Source organism: Denticeps clupeoides, chromosome 17, assembly GCF_900700375.1.
Source record: "Denticeps clupeoides chromosome 17, fDenClu1.1, whole genome shotgun sequence".
Taxonomy (NCBI): Eukaryota; Metazoa; Chordata; class Actinopteri; order Clupeiformes; family Denticipitidae; genus Denticeps; species Denticeps clupeoides.
Window position 1 is genome coordinate 15,320,549 of NC_041723.1, and position 23,715 is coordinate 15,344,263.

Below are 23,715 nucleotides of genomic sequence, written 5' to 3' on the forward strand. Positions count from 1 at the left end.
TTTGGGTGTATGGGCAGAAAAAGATGCTTTGGCTCATGACGAATAAGGGGTGAATGAAAAAAACGACTTGGCTAGTCTCATCCATCCTCGGCTGGGAGAATCTATTTATAATCGGGTTGCTTTTATGGGCAATCCTTATGAAAGACCCCTGCTATTAAAAGGGATGCCTTGATGGAGGAACTAAGGGGAGAGACACATCCAATGAAACTGTCTGTCTTTAGAAAAGAAAGTGACGTGATTGTCATTGTGAAACACTGCAGCACAGCACAGGTGACACAGTGAAATGTGTCCTCTGCATTTAACCATCACCCTTGATGAGCAGGGGGCAGCCATGACAGTGTGTGGGGACGGGATTCGAACCGGCCACCGTCTGATTGCGGGGTCGCTTCCTTAACCGCTAGGACACTACTGCCCCACTTCTCGGCCTCTTGTAGGGTTCTTTACCACACTGAACAACTGGCCGTATGTAGTTGGAGCAAAACAAAAAGATGGCGCTTTGCAGTTCTTCCTCAGACAGCTTTTGGTATAATAAATAATTCATATGTTAAAATTCATTGCAAAATACTGCTCATTCTAAAATACATACAACTGCAGCCAACTCTCCAATTTTTAAACTCTCATAAATAATCCAGCATCCAGTCCACACTGTGCTGTGGAACACAGCAGCAGTCTCACAAAGCGAAGTAAAGACGATCACGCCAGATCCACGAAACAAGCTCTGAAGCGATGCCTCCAACTTGCCTGATCCGTTCATTTATATTTTACACGGTTCGTCTCCCGGCGAACCGAGCCGAGCTTTACAGGAGTCGGCGTGGCTTCCCCCTCAACATTACAATGAATACTATTAAACTACACTATTAACTATTAAACGTTCCGAGCTGGAGGCGCTGCGCCTGGGTACCAATGAATCTGAAGCTGCCTCGACTTTCCTTCCGTCGCGGTGAGCCACAACCGAGGCCTTCAGACGGGCGACCTGCACATTCCAGACAAACTTATTCTACGTCCTTCAAAAGACACTACGCGGAGAACACTGTTTAAATATTAATTTTCAGCAAGCAGTGATTTGCGAAGCGGCCTGAGCACACGTTCTCTATACCAGACTCAACAGAAGGAGGGCTTGGATTACTTAGGATCATCTAAATGTTCCTCATTTTCTTACAAAGTCTAATACCATTGTGTTGTGCACGTACACACACACACACACACACACACACACAGAGTTTCAGCTTCACGAAAGATGCTTAATTATCCTCGCTTGTCCTCTACACGACATAACATGCTGTCCCTCCCTCTCCTGTGACTCCGAGTTCAGCTTCATTTCGGGCCTAGCCAGCCAACCCCGCGCAGACTCCTGCGACACAGAAAAACCGCCCTCTTCCCTGCACCAGGACTGCAGATCCATCGTCGGTCGGTCCAAATCGCCGGCTCGCGGTGTGGACGTGCCGCTTTTCCGGCGCGAGCATGGTAATGGCGTCTCCGTGATTAGCACCCCACGCGCGTATCCGTCGCGTGTCTAGTGCCCCTTCAGTTGAAGTGTCCCCGACGCAGCATCCAGTGGTATTGTCAGGCGCGATGGTGTCTTTCATCCGCGAGCTCCCAGTGAGACGTACCGTTTTAGCGTAATGGTGGTGCCGACGCCAAGAAGAGCAGAGGACACAATTCAAAGCTGCGGATGAATCACACGCGTAAGCAGAATATTTCTGGAAATGTGGATAGGCTACATGAAGAAAAAAGCCAAGCTGGTAATCCGTCTTGCTGACTGTGGACCGTCCCTAAACTGTCCCTGTCTCACAAATTCCACGCATTTTAAAATAGTGTGATCGTTGATTATGATGGATGCAGATTTACATTTCAACAGCTCTCAGTGTCGATGGTGGAGTCCGAAGGCTGAAGGCCCTCCACGTGCGTTTCACGGAGCCAGTTCTCCACCGTGAATCCCTAAATTAATTATGTGCACAATGAAACAAAAGCCCCGCAGGGAGCCTGCTCACCGCACGACACAAATGAAGTGCAAACGCACACAGCGATGAGGGCGCGAAGTTTTCACACACAGATGTACAAACAGCTATATTTACAGCGTTTCCGCGCCCCGTGGAGAGGGGATTTTTTGATGGTTTTGTTAGAATTTATGAACACCACATACAGGGATGGGTTAAGTGGAGCACAAAGTTCTATTAATTACTATTAAAGGTTTGGCTCTCATCAAATAAAATCATGTTTTCGGCCAGAGCGTTCGTTTCTCGCTTATCTGCTCGACACAAGAGATGAAGGAATGGTAATGCTTTTGAGGATCCCTGTGAAACTGTTTCAGATGCAGAAGAAAAGCAGTTTGAGGAACTTCTGAAAGGTGAAGATCGCCGTTGCTGTATGTGTTTCAATAACTGCAGTTAGTACATCAGTTGCTGTGAGAACTTAATGAACGAAGAATAATTTATGTCTTAATTACAAATTACCACTTTTATTATAAATAATCGTTCCATGTAGGGCAATAGTTATGTGCTATGCAAGAAACATTTGGGTTTGACAGGGAGAGATAGGTGTGGATGCAGAGATTTGGACTTGGATAGGATTCCAGGTGTTATTGCACTAAAAAGGAGCGTAAGGTATAATGAGAGGACCCGTACTAGACCAAGACCAAGCTTATTATACCGTATTATTACATTTAAACAACATTTTGCATATCAATGTACAATTTGTTTCACTAAAGGTCATCAAACTCCAACATAAACAACACAAACAGGGTAATAGAGGTCATATGTCTATGCATCAGTGATGCTACATCAGCTTTTTTATTTAACAGAACAGCGATTTATCACTGATTTACTGACATTTGAACGACATTGGGTTGTGTTCAGTCCAGATGTGCATAACTGCAACCCTGTTGCAGTAAATAAGCACTGCGATCTGCAGTACTGGGACACGTGCTTCCATGATACAGAGGAAACAGCTGCAATTTAACCCACGCAGGGACACACACCATAACGCAGCGAGTTTCTGGCTAAAAGAACAAAAATAACCAGGAGATTTTATCACGCGCTACATTGCCAGTGCTACTTCGAGGCTGCGCTGTGTATTGTGAGAGTGGGGAATGTACCCAAAGCCTTCAAACCACTAGAAACAAAATCAATCAAAAAGACTGAAACAGAGTGGGAGAAATATACAGAGGAAGAATGGCTGCAATTGCACAATGGCTGTGTTTTTTCTGAGCTGTTTTTTTTTGTTTTTTGATGCGTGAAATGTGTCCGGGAAGAACAAACACCTTTTTTGAGGCCAGTGACCATTCACTTTCATCATCGGGAGGAAACTCCCCCTGGACGTGGATTACAGATGTTTCATGCTGTGTTTTCATAAAATGATTATTCATTCGTTATTCATTTAAACAGTTTATATTGGTCGAGTTTTAACATTGAGCCGATTACCAGAATTATTGTTGGGTCCTTGCCATGCTGTGATCCACCGTGCATCTGTCTGGCAGAGTAAGGGCTTGTCTTTTCTAATGGATTTTTTCAGCCAAATGTTCCTTTTCACCCATGGCTCCGGTGTTGCCAAGGGAACAATGTACTGAAGAGGGAAAATGTTCGCTTAGATTTGTTAAAAAAGAAGCGTGTGCCAGCAGGGGTTGCTTTTGGGACGGCGGGGAGTTTTGAGTAGGAACTGAATACGCAGTATGCTGATTAACAACCTACCACCCCACCAGCACTGTACTATGTTCTGCGGCAGATAAAGAGCGGCGAGGACACATTACCCGTCCTCTCTCCAGAACGGTATATACCACCCCCAGTAGCCTGTTTTTTTATTCGGGCAAGGAATATATTCATTGTGTGTTGAGGATGGGAGTATCGAACCACTGTGTAAATTCTTCTTCAGCACATGATAATAAAAATAATACATTTTATTCATACAGCGCTACCTGCATCCCGAAGATTGTCAAAAGGGGTAAGGGTTAAGGGTCGGGACACTATTGTGTCCAATTGTGTTGAAATGAGGTCTCATGCTCCCCGAATCATTCTTTCACCAATGTAGCACTGTCATGTTGAAATATGCTTGTACCACCAGGATATAAAAATCCAATGATGGAAAATTGCGGTCATTTTGTGGTCAAAATTGTGGTAAATTTCCCACTTGTGGGACTAACAAAGGGTCGTCTTATCTTGACTATATTCAGATAGTCAGGTGACTTTCTTTTTTTGCCAAATAATGTTACTGTACCCAGACCTTATGAACGGAAGCAACCCCAGATCATAATGCAGCCTACATTACAAACAGCACTGATTTCATTTAAGATTATTTGGGCTTCTCGTGCTGGAAAGATGAAATTCTCCAGCTTCACCGGAGACACCCCTTGGCTGCTGCTACATCCAGCTACACCTTTGGTGCAACATCTTCTGTTGATTTTTCGTGTGAACTCCCCAGTGGCTTGTCATATTCCACTCTTTATATAATATTATGTTATATAAAATTAAGGCCATATATAAATTTGCAGGCAGTTTCTGAGTTGCTGGTACGTCGCCTTATGCATCATTTAGCGCATGCTTTTTGTATGAGATGAATTCACAATTGGACTGAACTTCGACTGAAATTACATGCATTCAGGCGTGTTTCAATAAACCTATAATGCTTCATATAGGTCATACTTTATATGGCTGTGACATACATTTGCAGGAAAAGGAAAGAATGTTAATTGCAATTTCGTTCTTCACAGCTTCAATAATGAGCATTGACACCAGAGTGAGTTCTTTGTATTGGAAGTAAAAAGCTTTTCACTGTCAGGTAAAAGTGGATGAGGCTAACAGTCCTCCCTCAGAGGCGTACTTGGAGGTAGATGCACATAATGAGGCAGGCATTTGTAATTCCAAACACTTTATTTGAAATGTTGAAAAAGGTGAATGAGAAGACAAACTTTTAAAAAAATGACATCAGTTCTACTCCTAAATTCTCTGTATCGACTACTATCTCCTGAATCAAATTCTCTTTTTTCCCAAACCACTGCTGTTCCCTCTGTTTTTCTGTCTTACTTGTTCATCTCCCTCTTTTAATATTGCAGAATTGTAAGTCTCATGCATCATTTTGTATTTCTTCCACAGAGCTTTGCTCTGCCGCTTCATTCCATTTACATTACCAATGTCATGTTTTTTTTTAACAAGGTAATCTTCAGCACGTTCTGCAGTCAAAGAAATCAATTATGTGCAGAATTCCAAATATCATGTATTTTTCAAATCAGCCATGAACCTTAAATGAGACAGTGATTTCATTGAGGGAACAGCGCTGCCAAAAGCCATTACAGTGGAATTGATTTTTGTGACAATATACGTTGTTCCGTGTCATTTCAATAATGCTCATGAAGACAAATGAAAGTTGTATAAAAACCAGCCACCCACCCATCCTCTTCTAAAGAGCAGTCCTTGTGCACAAGGCCGAAACTAGATATGTCCTGCAAAGAGAACCAGTCTTACCATTATTTTGTTACGTGTTAAAATTCAGTTGTCATTGTGGCCATGTGCATGTGGTCGGTATGACTGGAAAGCCTAGACTCACCGTCAGGAACACCGGTACTTACTGTCACAGAGTAACAGAGGATTTAAAAAATAGGCTTTTAATGTTCACTCAGACCCTGAGTAAGTAAGTAAGTGAGTGAGTGAGTGAGTGAGTGAGTAAAGATCATGTTCTAGGTGACAGTAATTAATTACAGGGAGTTTCATGTCTCTAGTTACCATGCAAGTCCTTCTTGTTTTATTATTATTATTTTATTATTGGCACTTTTGACCGTACGCTGCGCTCAGCTGCACTGTGAAAATAATGCCCCACGTCTTGTCATGAAGATATGAGGTTGTGCTCTGGAACAAAATACACTGACATGTGTTTGGTGGGGGTGGGTAATTAAAACAAAATCCAATATCAAAAGTTTTCAGAGTGGCAGATTTGCTTTTATCTCGCTCTGGACATGAAATGCTTGCGAACGCACACAGAATACTGGTCTCTAAGGTAATGCTGCTGACATTTCAAGCTCATCTGAAATTAGTCATTGGTTAAGATCCAGGGTCCCCAGGTGCCCATTCATTTCAGTTCATCAGAGTTTTGTGGCATTCCGGCGTGTGCATACAGCTGGAAGTGCACTTGCACGGGAACGCACACACAGTTTAAATTCAAACCCGGAAGTCCTGCCTTTCGCAGATAATAAGACTGAAAGTGGAACATCTAGGTGGCTTAGTTGCAAGCCGTCGCGACTAAGAGCGGGGGAAGGATATAAAAGAAATCCACGCCATCTCCCCTCTTTCTTTGGCGCAGGATAAACCTTAACATAATCCCCTCTGTGCCTGCATACAAAACATAAAGCCCATGAGTGTTTTCTGAAAAATAATTTATTTGCAGAACAAAATAAAAGATATTTGCCATACAAAAAAGTATAAGAAAAAAGATACTGCCTACTTTCTTTGCTGCAGAGAAACGTTCATGTGTGTGAATGTGCTCTCAAGCCTTAAATGTAAATTCAAACCTATACATGTAGGATAACAGAGCGACTTCATGGTCCTATCTATCCTGGTTTCCCAAATATAAATAAGCACTCGCAGTACCTCATCTGTGACTTCGGTGACTGCATGCTCTGCAGCAGCAAGACGTCTTCTTCACAGAGCTACAGCCATAGCCATAATCTTGTGTCTAGTTGTCTTTTTTTTTTTTTCTCTGCAAAGGGGTCCAAATAATGCATATTGTATTCCAAATCCAACATTTGTCCAAACAACACAAAACGTTTATATACACCTTTCCTTTTTCAACTAGTAATAAATTATACATCAAAAAATGTCTAGCTTTTATAATATTCTTTCCCATTAATGTGCCACAATGGCAATATAATTTATATAGATACATTTCTTTTCAGGACTACCCTTCACGCCTCAATTAATCAATTAATCCATTAATGGTTTTAACATACTATGCAAGGATTTTAACAATAAATAGTAATTGCTGGCAATAAATCTTTACAAATAACAAGAGAATGAATTCCCCTTGAAAGCAACTGGACTTATATCTGTTTTACAACAATGCAGTTGGATATTAATTGTATAATGGAACACTAATATAATTTTATCAAAAAATAATTAACAGTCACTGCCTTGGCGACAAGAGTGTGTCATGTGAGCTGATATAACGGATTTCATCCACTAAACACTGGACAAAGGCTACCGCTCACGCCAGGAATTCGGACTGAGCAACATACGGAAAACACACCAGGCCTGTAAAGTTTTATAAAATCTAGTTTGACTAATTTCTGTTCTGTGGATGATGAGGACTGTGTCCCACATGAGCCCAACTGGTAGACAGCAAAATGGCTTCATATCCATCGTGAAATTAATTGCTTATGAGGAGAGAAGAGAGTCAGACAGCACAGCAGACACAGTCTATATGAAGAGAAAAGAAAAAACACAACAGAGTTCACTGGTACTGGACGACAACCTCTCAGAAGACACATCTATGAACAGAATGGACCATACTGAAAGATATAAGTGATCTTGAGCAAAGTGCAACAATAGATTACCTCTGATAGGACTAAAATGTCCCATTCTTGAAAAAAATCTTGAAAAAAAAGAGAAGGAACAACTTCAACATGGTCCGTATCTATAAAACAGACTCCATGTTCTCGCACCACTCGTGGTCCTCCAGATTGTATATGAATTTTGTCCTGTTGACAGAGTTCTGACCCGCGTCCTTCCCCAGGTTGTCCAGAGTCACGTTGGAGGTGAAGATCTCGGTGTGAGCCAGGCAGCCCTCGCTGTTCCTGATGTACTTCTTGTAGTTCTGTCGCAAACAGTACCAGGTGGTGGAGTACAGCAGGAAGGCGATGGCCTTCAGCACGATGGCCAGGCTCACATACAGGTGTCTGTAGGCCACGTTGTCGTACAACACGCAGGCACCTCTAGTGCCACACTCTGTGCTCCAAAAAAGGCAAGTGGAGTCTATCCCAGCACCGAAAATCAGAGGAGGTGGTATGAATCCTGCAAGGCGCACACACACACACACACACACACACACAGATGAGAACTTGAGCTAAATTATGCACATTTGAAAAGCCCACAACTTTTTCAGAGCATAATGCAACAGTACACAGGCGAAAAACGAAGCCCATCAGCTACAGTACACAGCAGTGTTAAAGTACACTTCTTGGGGGGAAGGGGAGTGACACATTCCAATCGGCCACCCATTTACAAATGAATGGGAGCCATTTGTCGGTGATTGAGTTGTTAGTTTCAAACCAAGGTAGGGCTGGTAGGGCTCTGGTAGGGCTGAGGGGGTCAGAAAAACCTGGGACTTCTAGTGTTAATGAGAGGCTCTGGCTGTTGACCTCACCAACATGGCATTTAACAGCAAATCTAACTTGATGTTCATATTTTTGCAAACAGAATGCTGAATGATATTTTAATCACTTTATGATAAAGGGCAAGATCTAATATGTTCACAAAGGAAAAAAATTATAGCATTTCTGGAACGATAAATTCCCCTCACCTAGTAATCGCAGTAAAAGGAATAACACTCCCAGGGCATATGACTTTAGATCAGGGCTCACAGTCCTGCGAACAGAGAATGTACTTCGTTAATATGCATGCATTATTATTAGTCAAAGAAATGCAGAGAAACACCCAGAAACTCAAATGCGGAATAAACGCTGTGGCCCTTTGCTGTGGTCCAGAAACAAATTACTGAGTGGGTGGGATAAGCGTGGTGGATATAAAAGAGGATTCTGGCACGTTGCAGGAAGAAGCTGGATAATTACACATCAGGGTTCCAGAGATTTTGGACATCTGACAGCTCACCTCGTGCTGAAAGCGTCTGACCTTGAGCCCATTGTTTCCTGCTGGCAGACAGACAGCAGCACCCCTGCTCCCCCACCCATCAGTGCCTCCTACCCATGTCCAGCTCTAAATGCCTTGGCTCAAGGAGGTTCAACCCCAGCCTGGAGACCTAACACACTGAGGGTACAAGAGGCAGGAGGCTACCTGATGAGGATGATGACGGAGGGCGTCTGGGCCATGGCTCCAATCATGCTGCAGGCGCAGATCACACACAGGAAGGTGAGGAAAGCCTCTTTGCAGCCGGGGCTGGGACATTTCCCCGAGACGGCGGTGGCCCACTCGCTCTCACTGGAGATGCAGGAACACCCCGTCAGGTTCTGGTGATCAGAACAGGGTGCACAGTTAAACATCAGCGTTGCACTCAACTGAAATGCAACAAAACGTGACTCTGTACCAGTGCAAGGAGGTGCAAGTGGAGCGAGCGTGTAGTGCACACAATGAAACGGGTCATCTGCATTTAACCCTTAGTGAGCAGTGGGCAGCCATGATACTTTGCTCAGTTGAACCTAGGAATTTGGGATTTGAACCTGCAACGTCTTGGTTACGAGTCCGCTTCCTTACCCACTAGGCCACCCAGATAATTTGCACAGGAGAGGACAACGCGTAGCTCAATCTCATTTAAAACTGGGCAAGGACGAAGTCTGTCTGGCTAAGGTTGTACTAGCGTTGGTTTGTCGTGATACTTGTCTGACCCAATGGCCGGTTCTGTCATTCCACACAAACAAACACTTCTTCCACGCAACTATTACAGCCATGTCAAGCAAGGTTAAAAAAAAAGGTTCAACCCCTGTGAAATCTGCACAATCTTGCAATTTTGTCCAATCGCTGCCATCTTTCCGCAAATGAGTAAATTGGCTAGAATGCATGTATGGACAATAAATATAATAATTATTATAATGTGATATAATAAATGTCACGCCATTCACAAATATATTTCTTGATTCAGCTACAAATGTAACAAGATTCACAAATACAATTCTACAAAAATTTATGTGATACACAAACGTCATTGCAGTTACATTTATTCACAAACGGATAAACCTGCGTTTACAAACCATCGTATATATTTGTACATTTATTTGTGGGTTTTTGAAACCTCCCTGATGGAGATTGATTCACGTTTATTACGTTTGAGCTGATATACTTGCATACATTCTGTGTGTCGTAATCATGTGTGTGCTCCTTACCACCAGGTGTCACTATCGAGGCCGCAAACCAAATAAATGAATGAAATGAACCTGTTTCCTAAAATAGTCATATCTCACAACACTGTCACACCAATAAAATTCCGCAGGTATTGCATCTCCATATACGTTCCATTCATTTTTGAGTATGTGCGCAAAAAACGATGCAAAGAAAGCAGGAAACGGGCCGTGACTGTACGTACATATGTACGTAGTTACCGGTACGTAGCTCCGGAGGTTCGTGCTGTCTGTTTTCTTCCCGACTGCCTAAATCGTGTGCACCTGTTAGTATATGTATAAAGGCAGTCCTATCATGTCTTGTCCTTGCTGGCTCATTTGTATGTTCTGTATTAGTAAATTCCCTGTCCGGTCAAAGTCATGCAAATACGTTCTTGTCAAGCCATTGACCGTGACAGCCACAAAATCCTGTAGGGACTAATTGGTAAAAAAAACTGACAAATGTTAGTAAATAGCACTGCATTATTAATTTATGCAAAAACAATGATTATCCTACAAATAAGGTCAGCCTCAAAATAACTGTGTCCGTGTCTTTCCACTGCTAGCATCTCAATCCCGACAGCAGAGGCGATGAGCCCATTATCCACAATTGGTTCACAACAACACACTTATGTGAATGGCGCGTGTATTCCTGTAAGCACACAGTGCAGAACAATGGATCGCCATGAATGTAAAAAAGAACCCCACCGTGAAGCGTTGCTCAGAATCACTTGCGCCGTGATATTTTGTGGGCACATTCATCAGCATTTCATCGTTTCAGCTGACAGCATAATGGGGACACAGATGTTTTTTCTGTATCACTGCTAAAGGGAGGAAGGGGAGACAACACAATGGGGTGGTGGTGGCCTAGCGGTTGAGCAAAGCACCGTCTTCACACACTGCTCCCCAGTGCCTGTCATGGCTGAACATGGCTCACCAAGGGTGATGGTTAAAAGCATAGGACACATTTCGTTGTGTCACCGTGTGCTGTGCTGCAGTGTCTCACAATGACAATCACTTGACGTTCACAATTATATACTTTTGTTAATAAAAAAAAGAAAAAAAGGGCCCGGGAATTCAGTGGTGAAAAGGACCACAACAGAAAGGTAATTCTCGTGATTCATTCAACCCGCCTAGATGCGATCCGCAAGCAATTTGAATGCAGAACGTCTCTTCGCAATGGCGAGCATCTGTTCGCTGGGGACAAGTGCCTGGCAGCCGGCCAGCAGGAAGGAGTCCACACAGATCCACGGTATCTAGACAGCGGCCACCTACTGCAGCTCGAGCTCAGCATTTGCCGATGTTTGTTAGGGCTCTCTAGTAGACATCTTCTGACGTTGATTAATTAGCGGCCGCAAAGTGCCAGGTGTTCTGTCTCTCTGGATCCATGTTGCGCCGTCCCATTAAATGCTCATTAGAAGGAACATTTTGTCCCTTTGCTGGAAGACTACGTCCAAGGCGCCGTCTCATTATAAGACCCAAGCACATGCGCTATAGAGCAGACTTTGATCTATCTGGCAGTGTATGGAGCGAGGGACGCAGGGCCGGGTAATGACCTGAGACAGGGGGGCCGGGAGCCCCGTGTTAACCGTTCTGGTGCAGCCGGCGAAGCAGGAGGACAGGTAGGTGATGCCGTTAGAGCCACACACTGGGCTGACTGATGAGGTGACACATTTACAGCTACTGATGCATGGTGCCTCTGGCTTCAGTCCCGGTCTGAGTGTCCTAGAGAGAGAAAAAAAAAGAGAGAGAGAGAAATAATGATGGGTGACAGGGAAAAGAAAGCGTTGTCCCCGCCGAATCACTGGAAACAGAATATACGGATCACACTGCTGGAAATGAACCAATGATGAGATACTAGGTCACAGAATCTGCCACGAATTAGGGCAGAAAGACTGTAAGAGTTCCATACTCGTTGCCATAGGCGACGGTCACCCCAGCGACAGGCCCAGTGTCACAGCCCAAGAAGAGGAAGGACACGTAGCAGGCAGTAGAGACCAGGTTGACCAGCATGGCCATACGGATGGCCCCCAGCGCAGACAGGTTCAGCTTTTTCACCAGCAGGCCACCCATAAATATCCCCAGACAGGCGCAGGGGATGGCCGTCATACCTGCGGGGAGCAGAAATAATCTATTTAACACATTTAATTAGATTCTTTAGAAATGCACATTTCTCATTCGATTCATTTCAAACATGCACTGGGGAAATCTGTTGTTAAAAGGCTTCGCGCATTCGGCAAATCAGAAGAAAACTGGCAGTCATCAGCCATCACTTTCACACAAAATGCATTCAATGACCACACCCTCCAAAATACATGAACACTTCATGTATATTCCAGCCCCATCAGCATGCAAGCACACTGTCATTTAGGCATTTCTGTATATTGAAATACATAGACCTATTTATATTAACATAATATTTACAATATAATGAAATCATTCTTCACACAAATTATTACAGTTTCAGATGAAAGCCAATAACCAAATGCAGAAGAGTGTCACGTCCTGGCACTGCTGGGCACCCAGCTGGCACCGATTATTGGGTCCTGATCACTTCAGCCAAATAAGCGTCAGCTGTGAGTGATCAGGACCCAATAATCAGGCTAACCGGACCCTTTATAAGTGTGTATGCACGCGGTAGGAGCTGTTCCTGCGTTAACATGGTCATGTTTATATGAAAGTGTCCTGACCGTTAGTCACTCGGTTTTTGAGTTTTTTTCTTTGTATTTTTGGCCATCGTGCTACTTTCTTTTCTGTTTAATAAATAGAATTTCCTTAAAATGTCGGTCGGTTCTCAACCCTTCACCCACATGGCATGACAAAGAGATCTATGACTAGAAAGACATGTTCTACAGTCTAAATCTATGTTGAGATGAATTTTACAGCCATTTCAACCGTCAAACTTCACACATTTTCACTGCCATAAAATGTCAATGCCATCAACTGTTCTGAAAAGAGTTCTGAAAAAGGCCTTCATTATTGACTGATTCAGGCTAACAATTATACATGTAAATGGGCACTAATATGGCGATGTATACAAATGTTTCTATGTATTAATGAAGCATATGGCAGCCAGTGGGGATGTAAAGCTTCAGTGGTTCCTACCCAGCAGCTGATTGGCTGAGGTTGTGGTCAGGTTAAACTGCTGCTCCAGATATTTCCCCAGGAAGGCAGCAAAGCCGGCGACCACAGCGATCTCCATGCAGGCAGCCAGGACAATGCATGTGAACACGGGGTTGGACAGGAGGTGCTTGGTCACCTTAGGAATCACTGCAAAGAGATCAAACAGCAAACATCATTAACCTAAAATGTGCAGTAAAAGTCAACATGAACAAATATAATTCTACTTTATAAAAAATTTAAATGGAAAGTCTTTTATTTATTCCCCATTTAGTTTCTTTGACATAAATAGATGCATGCTAAGCTGTGTCACCATGACCTTATCTGGCAGATTTCATGCTTTGGCGTGAGTAGAAAGCAATTTTATTTTATGGCTTAATTTCATAGCTGTTTACTGAGTTCAAAGATATATTTTTTTATTCATTAATCAGGGTATTAATTTCTGTTTATGCTTCAATGTTTTATATTAATATACTACTCCATCAAATTTATATGAGATTAATCTTCTACTACACTTCATATGTCTCATTTGATACCTTCGGGTCTTCATGTAAATTCATTTTTATTATAGAAATAATGTCATGAATAACCTTTGCTTTAAATGGAAGGACGAGAACTTGTGATGCATACTCGGCTCGTTGTTAACTAAGTGACTGGGGCCATGCTGTTAACTAATGTCCCAATTTATCAATATGGCCTATTCACAACAAAATGGACTTGTGTAGTCGTACACAACAGTAGTTTTACACGTTTTGTAGAGGTTCTCACTCCATAGCCTCAGTTAGTTAAATACAGTCTGATAGAAATAGGAATCTGTAACGTCAATATGTTGACAGTGAGTGTAGTATTATCGGTGTTCGTACCCGATTTACTTTTGAAAGTGAAATGGGCTTTTGTATCACATGTATGTGTGTTGCATGTGTGTTTCTTATTTATCGGTATCTTCTCTACAGATGTGGACTGTGTGTGTGTGTGTGTTTGTGTATTGTTTGTGTAACCCTATCTTCATAAAATTCAACAAATGAAAATAATGTAACTTATTTAAGATATAGTCAGCCATTTAAACAATATTGGTATTTCTCAGTAAGCGGTGCCTTACATGGTTATTGTAATCTTTAATTGTAAATTTGAATTGTCCTTTAAAATTTAATTGTCAAATAAAAAAAAAAGTGTGTGTGCATGTCTGCCTTTATTTATTGTGAGTGTGTGCTTGAAAGACCTCGGAGCTGCTGGCAGCAGGAAGTGCCGTTTCCAGGATCGTGGCTGTGCAGGGCCCCGTTGCTGGCCTTGGATTGGCTGTAGTCCTGCGGCAGCGTGGAGGGCAGCATGGCCTGTTCGCTCTCTCCACACGCCTCTGCCTCGTGCTCCGACAGCGACTGGGGGAAGCCGAACATGAAGATCGCCGAGAAGAAGAGTAAGGCACCACAGAGCAGGAAGCCCCCCCACCAGGCTCCGATCCAGCGGGGGTCATCAGGGGTAATGTCCAGCTTGGCTAGAGAGAGGGATATGGGCAAACACATGAGTGGCATGCAGGGACACAGTCAGACACACACCAACAGACACATAAAGACAAAAATGCACACAAATAAGTAGACAGATTTAAATGTTTGACATTAAATTGAATCTCCCATTTATTGAGCTTTGTCTTAAAATCCCAGAGGGCAGAAAATGTGTCTTTGTCTTTCGCACGCAAACTACTTCCACTGTGCCACATTTTATACAACCTAATTGTCAGAAACAAGCACTTGCTCCTTGGCATGTATTCAAGCTCATTTTCCACTTCTTGGTTTTAAAAAAAAAAAATAGCAACACACAATTAGTGGCCATTAACCTCTCAAGCCAACAATATAGACATTTTAAATATATGGGTGTGGGGTACTATTGCTTTTTAAAGCACTGTGTGCTTCATAGCATTTGCATAAAAAGTGCAATTTAAATAAAGATGGACTGATTGATATACATGCTGTCCACATCCACGGACCTCAGCAATCTCATGAATGAGGTGGTGGGTGTTTGACTGCATTGGGTGGGTTAACATGTACAAACACCCACCACCCCCATTCGTGAGCTGTTGACCAGGGAACTGCTTTGGAACCACCCAGCGGGAGTGTGTGAATGACAGAACTGAACTGTTGTTCCTAGCTCTACACCTAACTTCAGGGTGACATATATATATAGTCCGCATATTTCATAAAAAACAGGAAATTGATAAGCCATCGGTACTTATTGTACAGAGCAGCGCACATGACTCACTTGCGTCGATGAAGGCAGCGTCCACGTAGAACTTAGTGCAGAGGGAGCCCAGGATGAAGCCGCAGGCTGGTCCAAACACCAGCGTGGAGAATAAAATGCCTGCGAAGGAACACAAACATGAGGCGTGTCACCTGCATTTGGGAAACCTTTACATGACTTTAGACAATTACACTCTTAATTTATTATCAGTCTAGAACAAGAGTCTGTAGCACTTATGTTAGAAATGCATCACAGTGGTGGCACAAAGCACCATATTAGGCCTGGAGAAGATGATATGGTGATTTGAGCTGATTGTTGTTTATGAAACTGAGTGCACACTTTGCAAAGGAGGCACTTACAAAAAAGTCTGTTTCACTAAGACTAACTTTTACTGTCCATATGTGTTCAGAGCTTCAATACTGTTCTACAATTTCCTTAAGGCAACATAGATATTATAAGCTTTGATGACCTTGACCCAACACACACACACACACACACACACACAATTTCCTTTCACCAAAATTAAACACTGAGATTGATGGACTTGTGCTGCCACCTTCTGTTCTGGAAATGAATCTACTTCACTACTATTCAAAACTGCCACTGGTTTCTCATTCGCTCTCTCATTCATCGGACTGTTCATTGTCCAATCATTACTCTCATTAGAAAATATTTCACTGGTAAATGGCAAATGTACTTAGCACCGTAATGCTAATATCCCTGCAGTACACAAGTGCATCTTCCTTTCTATAAAGTCTCCGATACTGGACAGAAACATAATTCCTTCTTCTTGAAAAATGCAACACTTGAAAAACACACTGACAGAACAGGCCACAATCTTTTTAATAAAGCAGTAATAAATCACGTATGCACACAAAAAGGTTAATACCACCCAGGCCCAGTTTTGTTTCAGTTCTCCTTTTGGCCACAGGATGGAGTATTCTGCTTATACTAGACCAACAGCAAAATGTCTGACCATCTTCTTTGACCATCATCTTTTACCTATATATACAAAAATCGGTGTGATCTTATAAAAGTTATGCACTTTATAATATGTGCTAATGAATAAATACAAATAATCATTCTTTATTTGTATTGTGCATGATTTTCTACTTAGAAGGTTAAAATTGTATGACTTCCATTTTGGCATAAATGAAGATGACTCTTAGGCTCAGGGTGAAATGATCATTTATGTCATTTCACATGATCAGCACAGTGTGAAGATCACATGAGGATGTCACCCAGAAAAACAACATGGGAGCTTTAATGGCCATTGAGTACCTGGATGACGAAAAAACAAACCCACTGCCCCGTCACCAAATTTCACATTGTGGACATCTGGAGCATAAAATGTGGCTGTAAATCCTCATTAATGTGCTGTCAGAGAGTGTGACGGTGGCCCAGTAAGTCACATGTGGCCAGCATGTCGCAGAGAGAGGCCAGCATCATTCAGCCACTTCTATCATCCTCTCATTAATCCAAATCTCTCATTAGACCATATGCCATATTGCTTGATTTGGTGCGTATATTTTCATTCATGGAAAATGGAGCTCTGTTTCCATTTACTATTATATTTAGACAGTCATATATCCATATATGCTGTATTCTGTTTTGGCCATTAATCGTTAGGCAGACAGACAGACAGACAGACAAGATAGATAGAAGCACAGTAATGGTAATGGGCCAGATTCTGTATGTAGAAGCCACAGAGGACCTCCCCACAGCATTTTTTACATTAGCTGTACCTGTGGCAGGATGTCATTGTGAACTCAAAATTGGGTCAGTCGCGTTTTTCTCACAGCCCTTGTTTCCACAGAACTAAAACTGCGGGCAATGAGGGCAGTTCTTAATTGGTATGCATGTGTACACACTTAAAGAATGTTTATCCCACCTAATCATATTGCTAAATATTTCTGCCAGTATTGCTTAGAGCAGTGGTTGCCAACTGGTCCCTGGAGGGGCACTAGAGATCACAGGGGGTCCGAAATTGTTTTTGAATAATCCTGTATATTGACTCTATATAGCCAACAGGGTAAAACAAGGAGAATGAGAACATAAAGTATAACTGCTGTTTATTTTATGGCAAATAAAAGTGGAATTAATGACTTTATTCTATTGACATGTATGCGGGATGGAATTGGGGTTGGGGGCGGGGTCCTGGCTTGACTTGACAACAGAAAGGAGGGGCTTCAAGGAAAAGGATGTGGTGTGTGAACCCTGTCACCACCGTCTATAGTCACGACCCTGCTTGTTTTGTTTGCTTCACATTCATTGGCAGCTCTATACCCCATTAAAAGTAAGGGGTTGCAGGGAATGGGGACCTGCTGTGTGCTGCATCCGCCCCGCATTAGCCCCTTGCAGACTGGAGAGTGGAGAGAGGGCTCCAGCCAGCATGGCAGATGTTTTTCCTATGCCTGAAGCAGCTATTTAATGAGCATGCATGGGAAAAAATGAGTCGTTTTCACCATTTGCCGAATTACAATGCCTCTGATCAAAGCTACTATGTTGTGTGTGTGTGTGTGCAGTATATGGTTTATCCTCACGCTAGCATGGAGAAGATTAATGCATGTAGATGCAGACTGGAGCATGCTGCTGGTCACATGGCACTTCTCTAATGACACAATCAACACTTTTTATGGCAGCGTGGGGCTGGGTCGCATGCTCTGAGGTTGGCTCTGCGAGGGAACAGAACGACTTTCTATGGTTCTTCCTCCTCTTCCTGAGGCAATGATTCACTTTGCCTTGGCGAGGTGGACAGTCTAAGGTCAAGTGTGTGTGGCCTGTCGGTGCGGCATAAACACCACTTATCATTTCCAGTGCTGTCTACTGTATATCCACAATGTATTACCTGGTAAAATAAATATGGTTTACCTTAAATGGCACACTGCAAGTTTTTATTGCTGTTAAAATATTAACTAAAGCAATTGTTTTAAGGGACTTAGGCAACCTAGGCAAAATAAATGTTCACTCATTCCATTTCTCATTTTCTTGGTAGCTGGGCGGCGGCAGATGTTCCTCAGTTGTTTCTTCAGAGCATGTTGACTGCTCGTAGCAACAGCATCAATGCCACTGCCCCCACAGGAAACCTCAAAAGGAAACGAACTTCTCAAAAATACCTTACAGGGAATGACAGTTAATTTGGTAGGCGGCCACAGAAACAGTCTCCCCGGCAACGGCACATACACAGTGCAGTGCTGGTTTTGCATATGAGGATGATTTTCATTATATAGAGAAAGGAGAGCACGCCTCATACACAGCAGCACGGTGCTTTAACTACATCTAGCTAGAAAATAATAGAAAGCTGGCAATAAAACAGACAGGTAGTCGTATTCAAAAGTTCGTGGAATGGGAGCACTGGTACATAGCAGGTACATGTGAGGTTCCCCAGTTATCTTTTCATGTTTAAAAATGTTCTTTCACAATGCCCACTAATCAAAAAGTAGTGCAATAGTAGTACACACTGAAAAATGGCCAGCTGTAGTGAGTAAAAATAAAGCAGAGGGTAAAAAGAAGTTGAATGATGAAAGAATGTAAAACATTGGACAACTATATACGTCATGTACAATAAAACCGAGATGGTTGCACACAATGAGGGCCATGCAACCTGCACATCATTGTTCACATTCTATAGAATGATATAAAATACTACCAAAACCAAAGTATAGTAGAGTAAAATAGAATAAACCAGTCAGTTCAAAGTTAAAGGATATATGAATGTGTGAAGTGCATTTAATTTCAGGAAATCCAAGCATGACATTGTGTTTTGACCCTTTTACCGTAAGCTTACCACAAGCACCCCTCCTCCACTACTCGGCTCCCGACACATAAGGCAAATAAGCATTAGTCCTCTCTGTCTCTAAGCATGTGTAAGCTGGAAGAGGACGAGCTGAAGGCCGCCACAGGGAGGTATTTTTAGCCGCGTGAGAGCAGCAGGGCAGTGGTAGATGGTGAGAAGGAAACCCTTCACCGTCACCCACATGCCTGACTGTGGACACACATATACACCAGGCCCTGTCTTCCTGTTTAAATGTATACATCCTCGTCCTTCCTCTAACACTGCAGGGGCATGCTTTTCCTCTCAGGTCCAGCAGTGGAAAAGGACCAGACATCCCCCCGGCTCGTAGTTCCACCCTCGCTTTCTTTCCTGCAACGAAAACAAGACCCCATGCCCCTCCACCAGTCGGGGACGGCAGGTACGCTTTACCCCGTCACGTCCTCTCCACCCAACCTCAATGATAAATGAGGTCCTTGCAGGCTCAGAGGGGGGAACATTTTTGCATGCTTCATTTTGACAGTGTTGGTTAGAGACGTCACAGCGGTTCTACTGCCACCCACTCCGCGCTGCCAGACTGTGGCGGGTGCCGAGGACAATACTCAGAACCCTCATGTTTATACTGGCAAACCACATTTACGATAACATGTTTCATGCTAAAGGCATGTCTGAGTTCTTTGGAAAGAAGACGTGGATGGAGGACGACCCGAAATATGTTAAATGTCTGCTGAACCCCTTTACTAAACCCAGTAAATCTACAGCGATCTACAGAATGTGCTCACCAAGGGTGATGGGTTAAATGCAGAGGACAAATTTCACTGTGTGCGCCGTGTGCTGTGCATCACCAGTGACAATCACTTCACTTTCACTTCACTTTAACAGAACAATGGGTACCTACCAGACAGGAATAAGCACGGGCCATAAAAAAATGGCAACCAGACCCTCAGAAATGTATTGTGCAGCTCAGTCCAATTATCATGATTCGGGTAATTAAATAAAAAACGCATTATGCTGAGGCCACGCAACGACTAGCATCTCCCCCCCCCCCGCCCTCTTTTTTTATGACTTCAAATCTTCATTAAAGGGAGGAGAGCAGACCGAGCTGCTCAACGTCCATAACATTCTCCCTAATTGCCTGTGAAGTCCGCCTCTCTTCCAGTGAGCCCATTACAGTTCGAGTTCAAAACAAACTCATTTGTTCCTGCTGTATTTCGCTAAAGCATTTAAGCTCTCCACAGGCCTTCACAGACATAATTCTATAATAAAGCTCTGCTTTTCTTCCTCTTCTGCCTGTAATGCAGTTAGACTCAAACAGAAGAGGGCAAAACCATGGCCTGTAAGGCGGTTCCCTGAATGACATTAATAACCACACAGGACTGTGCTGCTTCGGGGAGAAAATAAGGTGGCAGGATGTTAGGTTCAATGCTACTTTAATAAGGTCAAGCCAGGGAACTAAAAGTTGCGTCTGAAGCACAATTCATCAACAAATGTCTGGAATCAAACTGAACCGTATAACGAGAGTTGATGGAAACGGTAAAACTGGAAATGCACTGGATTCTTTATATTATTTAATATGGAGGCTGTTTGAGATGCACAATGTAAGAAGTTGAGTAAAATATCAGCAGAAGCTCAGTGTGCACCCCACTGTCAAATGTAAAACCGAGCACACGAGATAGCAAGATATGCTTCGGCCCATCTTGTTTGAAGAAGATGATAGTGATGTGACAAACAAGTCTTATTTCAACAAAGTACAGCCAGCAACGCTGTGACAGCTGCTTTCTGTCTGCCATGACGCGTCACCTACACAGCGCAACATCATTCTCTGTATGGTCTTTCTGGTTGTGGGATTGGAAATGTAGGCCATTTTAGATTGAAAACCAGCCTGGGACTTCAGTGCAATACAGCTCATAAGAGTGACCTTGCACCATTGTACAGATCGCTGTGATGGCCGACAAAGCCTCAGACTAGCCTGATTAATGCAAATGAGAATACAAAATAAATAATGTTATGCATATGTATTGTTCTAGTAAAATAATGTATACAGTGCATATTACTGTATAAAAATATATTATTTTCAAATCTCACTCAGTATTTTATTATTATTTTGGTTTTAGCAAATTAATATTCATATATACACATGGATATATTTTCATACAATAAATGTTTTTTTCAGAGGTATGACAGAAAATATAGACTTTTTTCAAAGATATGACAGACAGTTAGAAAATATAGACTAAATTTCTACACACTGCCATTTATGGACATTTACAGAAGGTAATACAGCACTGTATCAGTGTCAGTGTCTTCGTCACCTGCCTCTGCAACAGGGATGCCTGGCTCCTCGTCACTAATCCCACACAAGCTTACTAAGCACCTCAAAACGTCTAATCCTGCTTGGGTTTAAGGGGCGAGAAGACACACTTAATTATCGCACGCCAGAAAATGGACCATGGCATTCCGAGTCTTGAGAGAAGCGTGTTGTCTGTGTGACGTAAAGAATATCACAGGCTAACCGCACTAAACTAAAAATAGCACAATATTCCTTTACCTTTATTCATTTTATCTGATGGTCATACCCGTTCACTAATTACAGGTTCTATTCCCACCAGGTAACATGGGGTTAAATTTCAGCATTAAAAATTTAGATTCTTGCCTATTTAAGCCATGATATATCAGTCTGCAGTATGAAATAGTACCTTGTTTATTTCTATTCTGAACATGTCCATGTTCTTGAGCACTTTTACCAACAATGGAAATTGAATAATATTCGGTACCGAGGCCTGTGTGATAAATTCAAACAATATAGTCACCTGACCTCAGCCAACAGATCCGCACAGCATCAGAACACTCACATGACGCGACCTAACCTTATAAAGCCTGAGGGAAGGCTTTCTGGGGCAGATCATAAAGAAAACCCTTTAAATGGAGACAATCGTCCTCCGCACAGACCCTTCCCAGTGTGCCGCGTGGCGCCAACTGACAGCAAATAACATCCAGGGTGACAGATCATGAATCGGATCGGACAGTTTGGTGGTGAACGGAAGCCACAGCCGTGCTGGGGCCGACGAGAGTCTGGGGACGGGGCAGAGCCACGTTAACACAGCGTTTCACGAGGCGACGCGGCCCCCATACTTTTTAAAGATGTCACAGGCGATGAAATCGCACGGCACAACAGAAGTCAGACTTGTAATGGTTTCAGTATTTTTTCATAAAAAAATGAAAAATGCTTTTTTTGTAGGGCTGTCAAAACTAACATCTTAATTGTTGCATCTTGCAGAGAGTGGATTTCAGGATCTACCAAATAAAAACATGACAAGCAGTTAAAATATTAATATTTGTATAACTATTAATTCATTACGTTATTTTAAATAGTTTGACAGTCCTTTTTTTATGCAGAGGTTATTATTCCTGACTTCAGCAGCAACTGAAGTCAGATGTCACACAAAATGTGTTTGTTGAAACTGATCCATGAGAAACTTTCTTTCATCCCCTGGTTTCCATGAGAAACCCAGCCATGTCTCCACACCCGGGTCATCGGACGGTGGGTGTGAGGATGGATGCTGAAAGCTGATAAGGTCGGTTGTTTCTGTAACCTTTGTGGGATCTCTTTGAACTCGCATCTTTCATACGATGAGAAAGTGTTTTCGCAGTTGCAGGAGACCCATTCTGTGGCAGTGTGAAGGGGTACGGCCCAGGCCAAGTGAAACACAGAGAGTCTGTTTTCACCACTCAGTACTGTTTAAAGAGCATTAAATCACACACGTTGGTGCCACACATTCAAAGACCTGAGTGAATAGACAACATCCAGATTAAAAACCTTTATCTACATTTACTGCATTTATCAGACGCCCTTATCCAGAACAACTAGAGCGACACTCAAGGTTAAATGTCTTAATCAGGGACACAGTGGGGTTTGATCCTGTGATTTTGTGGTCTTCTGGTTTGTAGGAGTGTGTGTTACATACCACCATTTAAATAGTTCTTGATAAGAAATGTCCAGAAGTGATTAGATTTGAACACTTTAGAACTGATTAGGAAAAAAAAAATCACTTTTTGTAAAGAAAGAGGTCAAGGAGACTGAAATGTATTCAAGGTAAATCTCCAAGGCTGAACAAACATTGGTGGGAATTCCTACCAAAGCAAACGGCGAGGCCGAGCCAATTTCACTTTCTGCCCAAGCCTGTTTGCCTTTCCCAGTCAGGCAAACCCACCCATTTCCTCAAATTATTTCCCGCATAATACTGCTCTTACGAGCCAACATCCTGAACTTTCCTCATATACGGCCCAGAGCGACAAACCCTCCCCAGAGCCGCGCTCGCCGTATACAATTTAAAACTGGCTGCTGGCCCCCATTTCCCATACGAGAACCCGTGTCTATTTTAGACAGATGTGGCTACCGAGTCTTGAGTAATTTATGACAGAGTTACATATTCATAAAAATGAGTCTCTTTCTCTTGAACACAAACTGAAACGCACTCACTTCACACTCAGCTAATTTTACTTTACATTACCCTATTAACCCTGACTGCCTTCACCCACTCCCGCGTGGATACTCATCCTCGTC

The 23,715-nt window shown here is 42.7% G+C and overlaps 1 protein-coding gene across 2 annotated transcripts in view; it reads right to left on the reverse strand.

Annotated features, from left to right (window-relative positions):
• Positions 1 to 6,341: 6,341 nt before the first annotated feature.
• Positions 6,342 to 23,715, reverse strand: part of slco3a1a (solute carrier organic anion transporter family member 3A1a) — a 38,022-nt gene continuing 20,648 nt past the window's right edge. The window contains exons 3-11 of one of the 2 annotated variants that reach the window (XR_003742883.1): positions 15,401 to 15,499; positions 14,367 to 14,639; positions 13,133 to 13,297; positions 11,940 to 12,138; positions 11,584 to 11,752; positions 8,991 to 9,163; positions 8,500 to 8,564; positions 7,535 to 7,991; positions 6,342 to 7,397 (exon numbers count right to left, since the gene is read on the reverse strand). Coding sequence is in view for 1 of the 2 variants with exons in the window: in XM_028958479.1 (XP_028814312.1) it covers positions 7,615 to 7,991; positions 8,500 to 8,564; positions 8,991 to 9,163; positions 11,584 to 11,752; positions 11,940 to 12,138; positions 13,133 to 13,297; positions 14,367 to 14,639; positions 15,401 to 15,499 (1,520 nt within the window). In the remaining variant the exon portion in view is untranslated. Of the gene's footprint in view, positions 7,992 to 8,499; positions 8,565 to 8,990; positions 9,164 to 11,583; positions 11,753 to 11,939; positions 12,139 to 13,132; positions 13,298 to 14,366; positions 14,640 to 15,400; positions 15,500 to 23,715 lie in introns of both variants that reach the window. The other variant, XM_028958479.1, reaches the window with a different exon arrangement.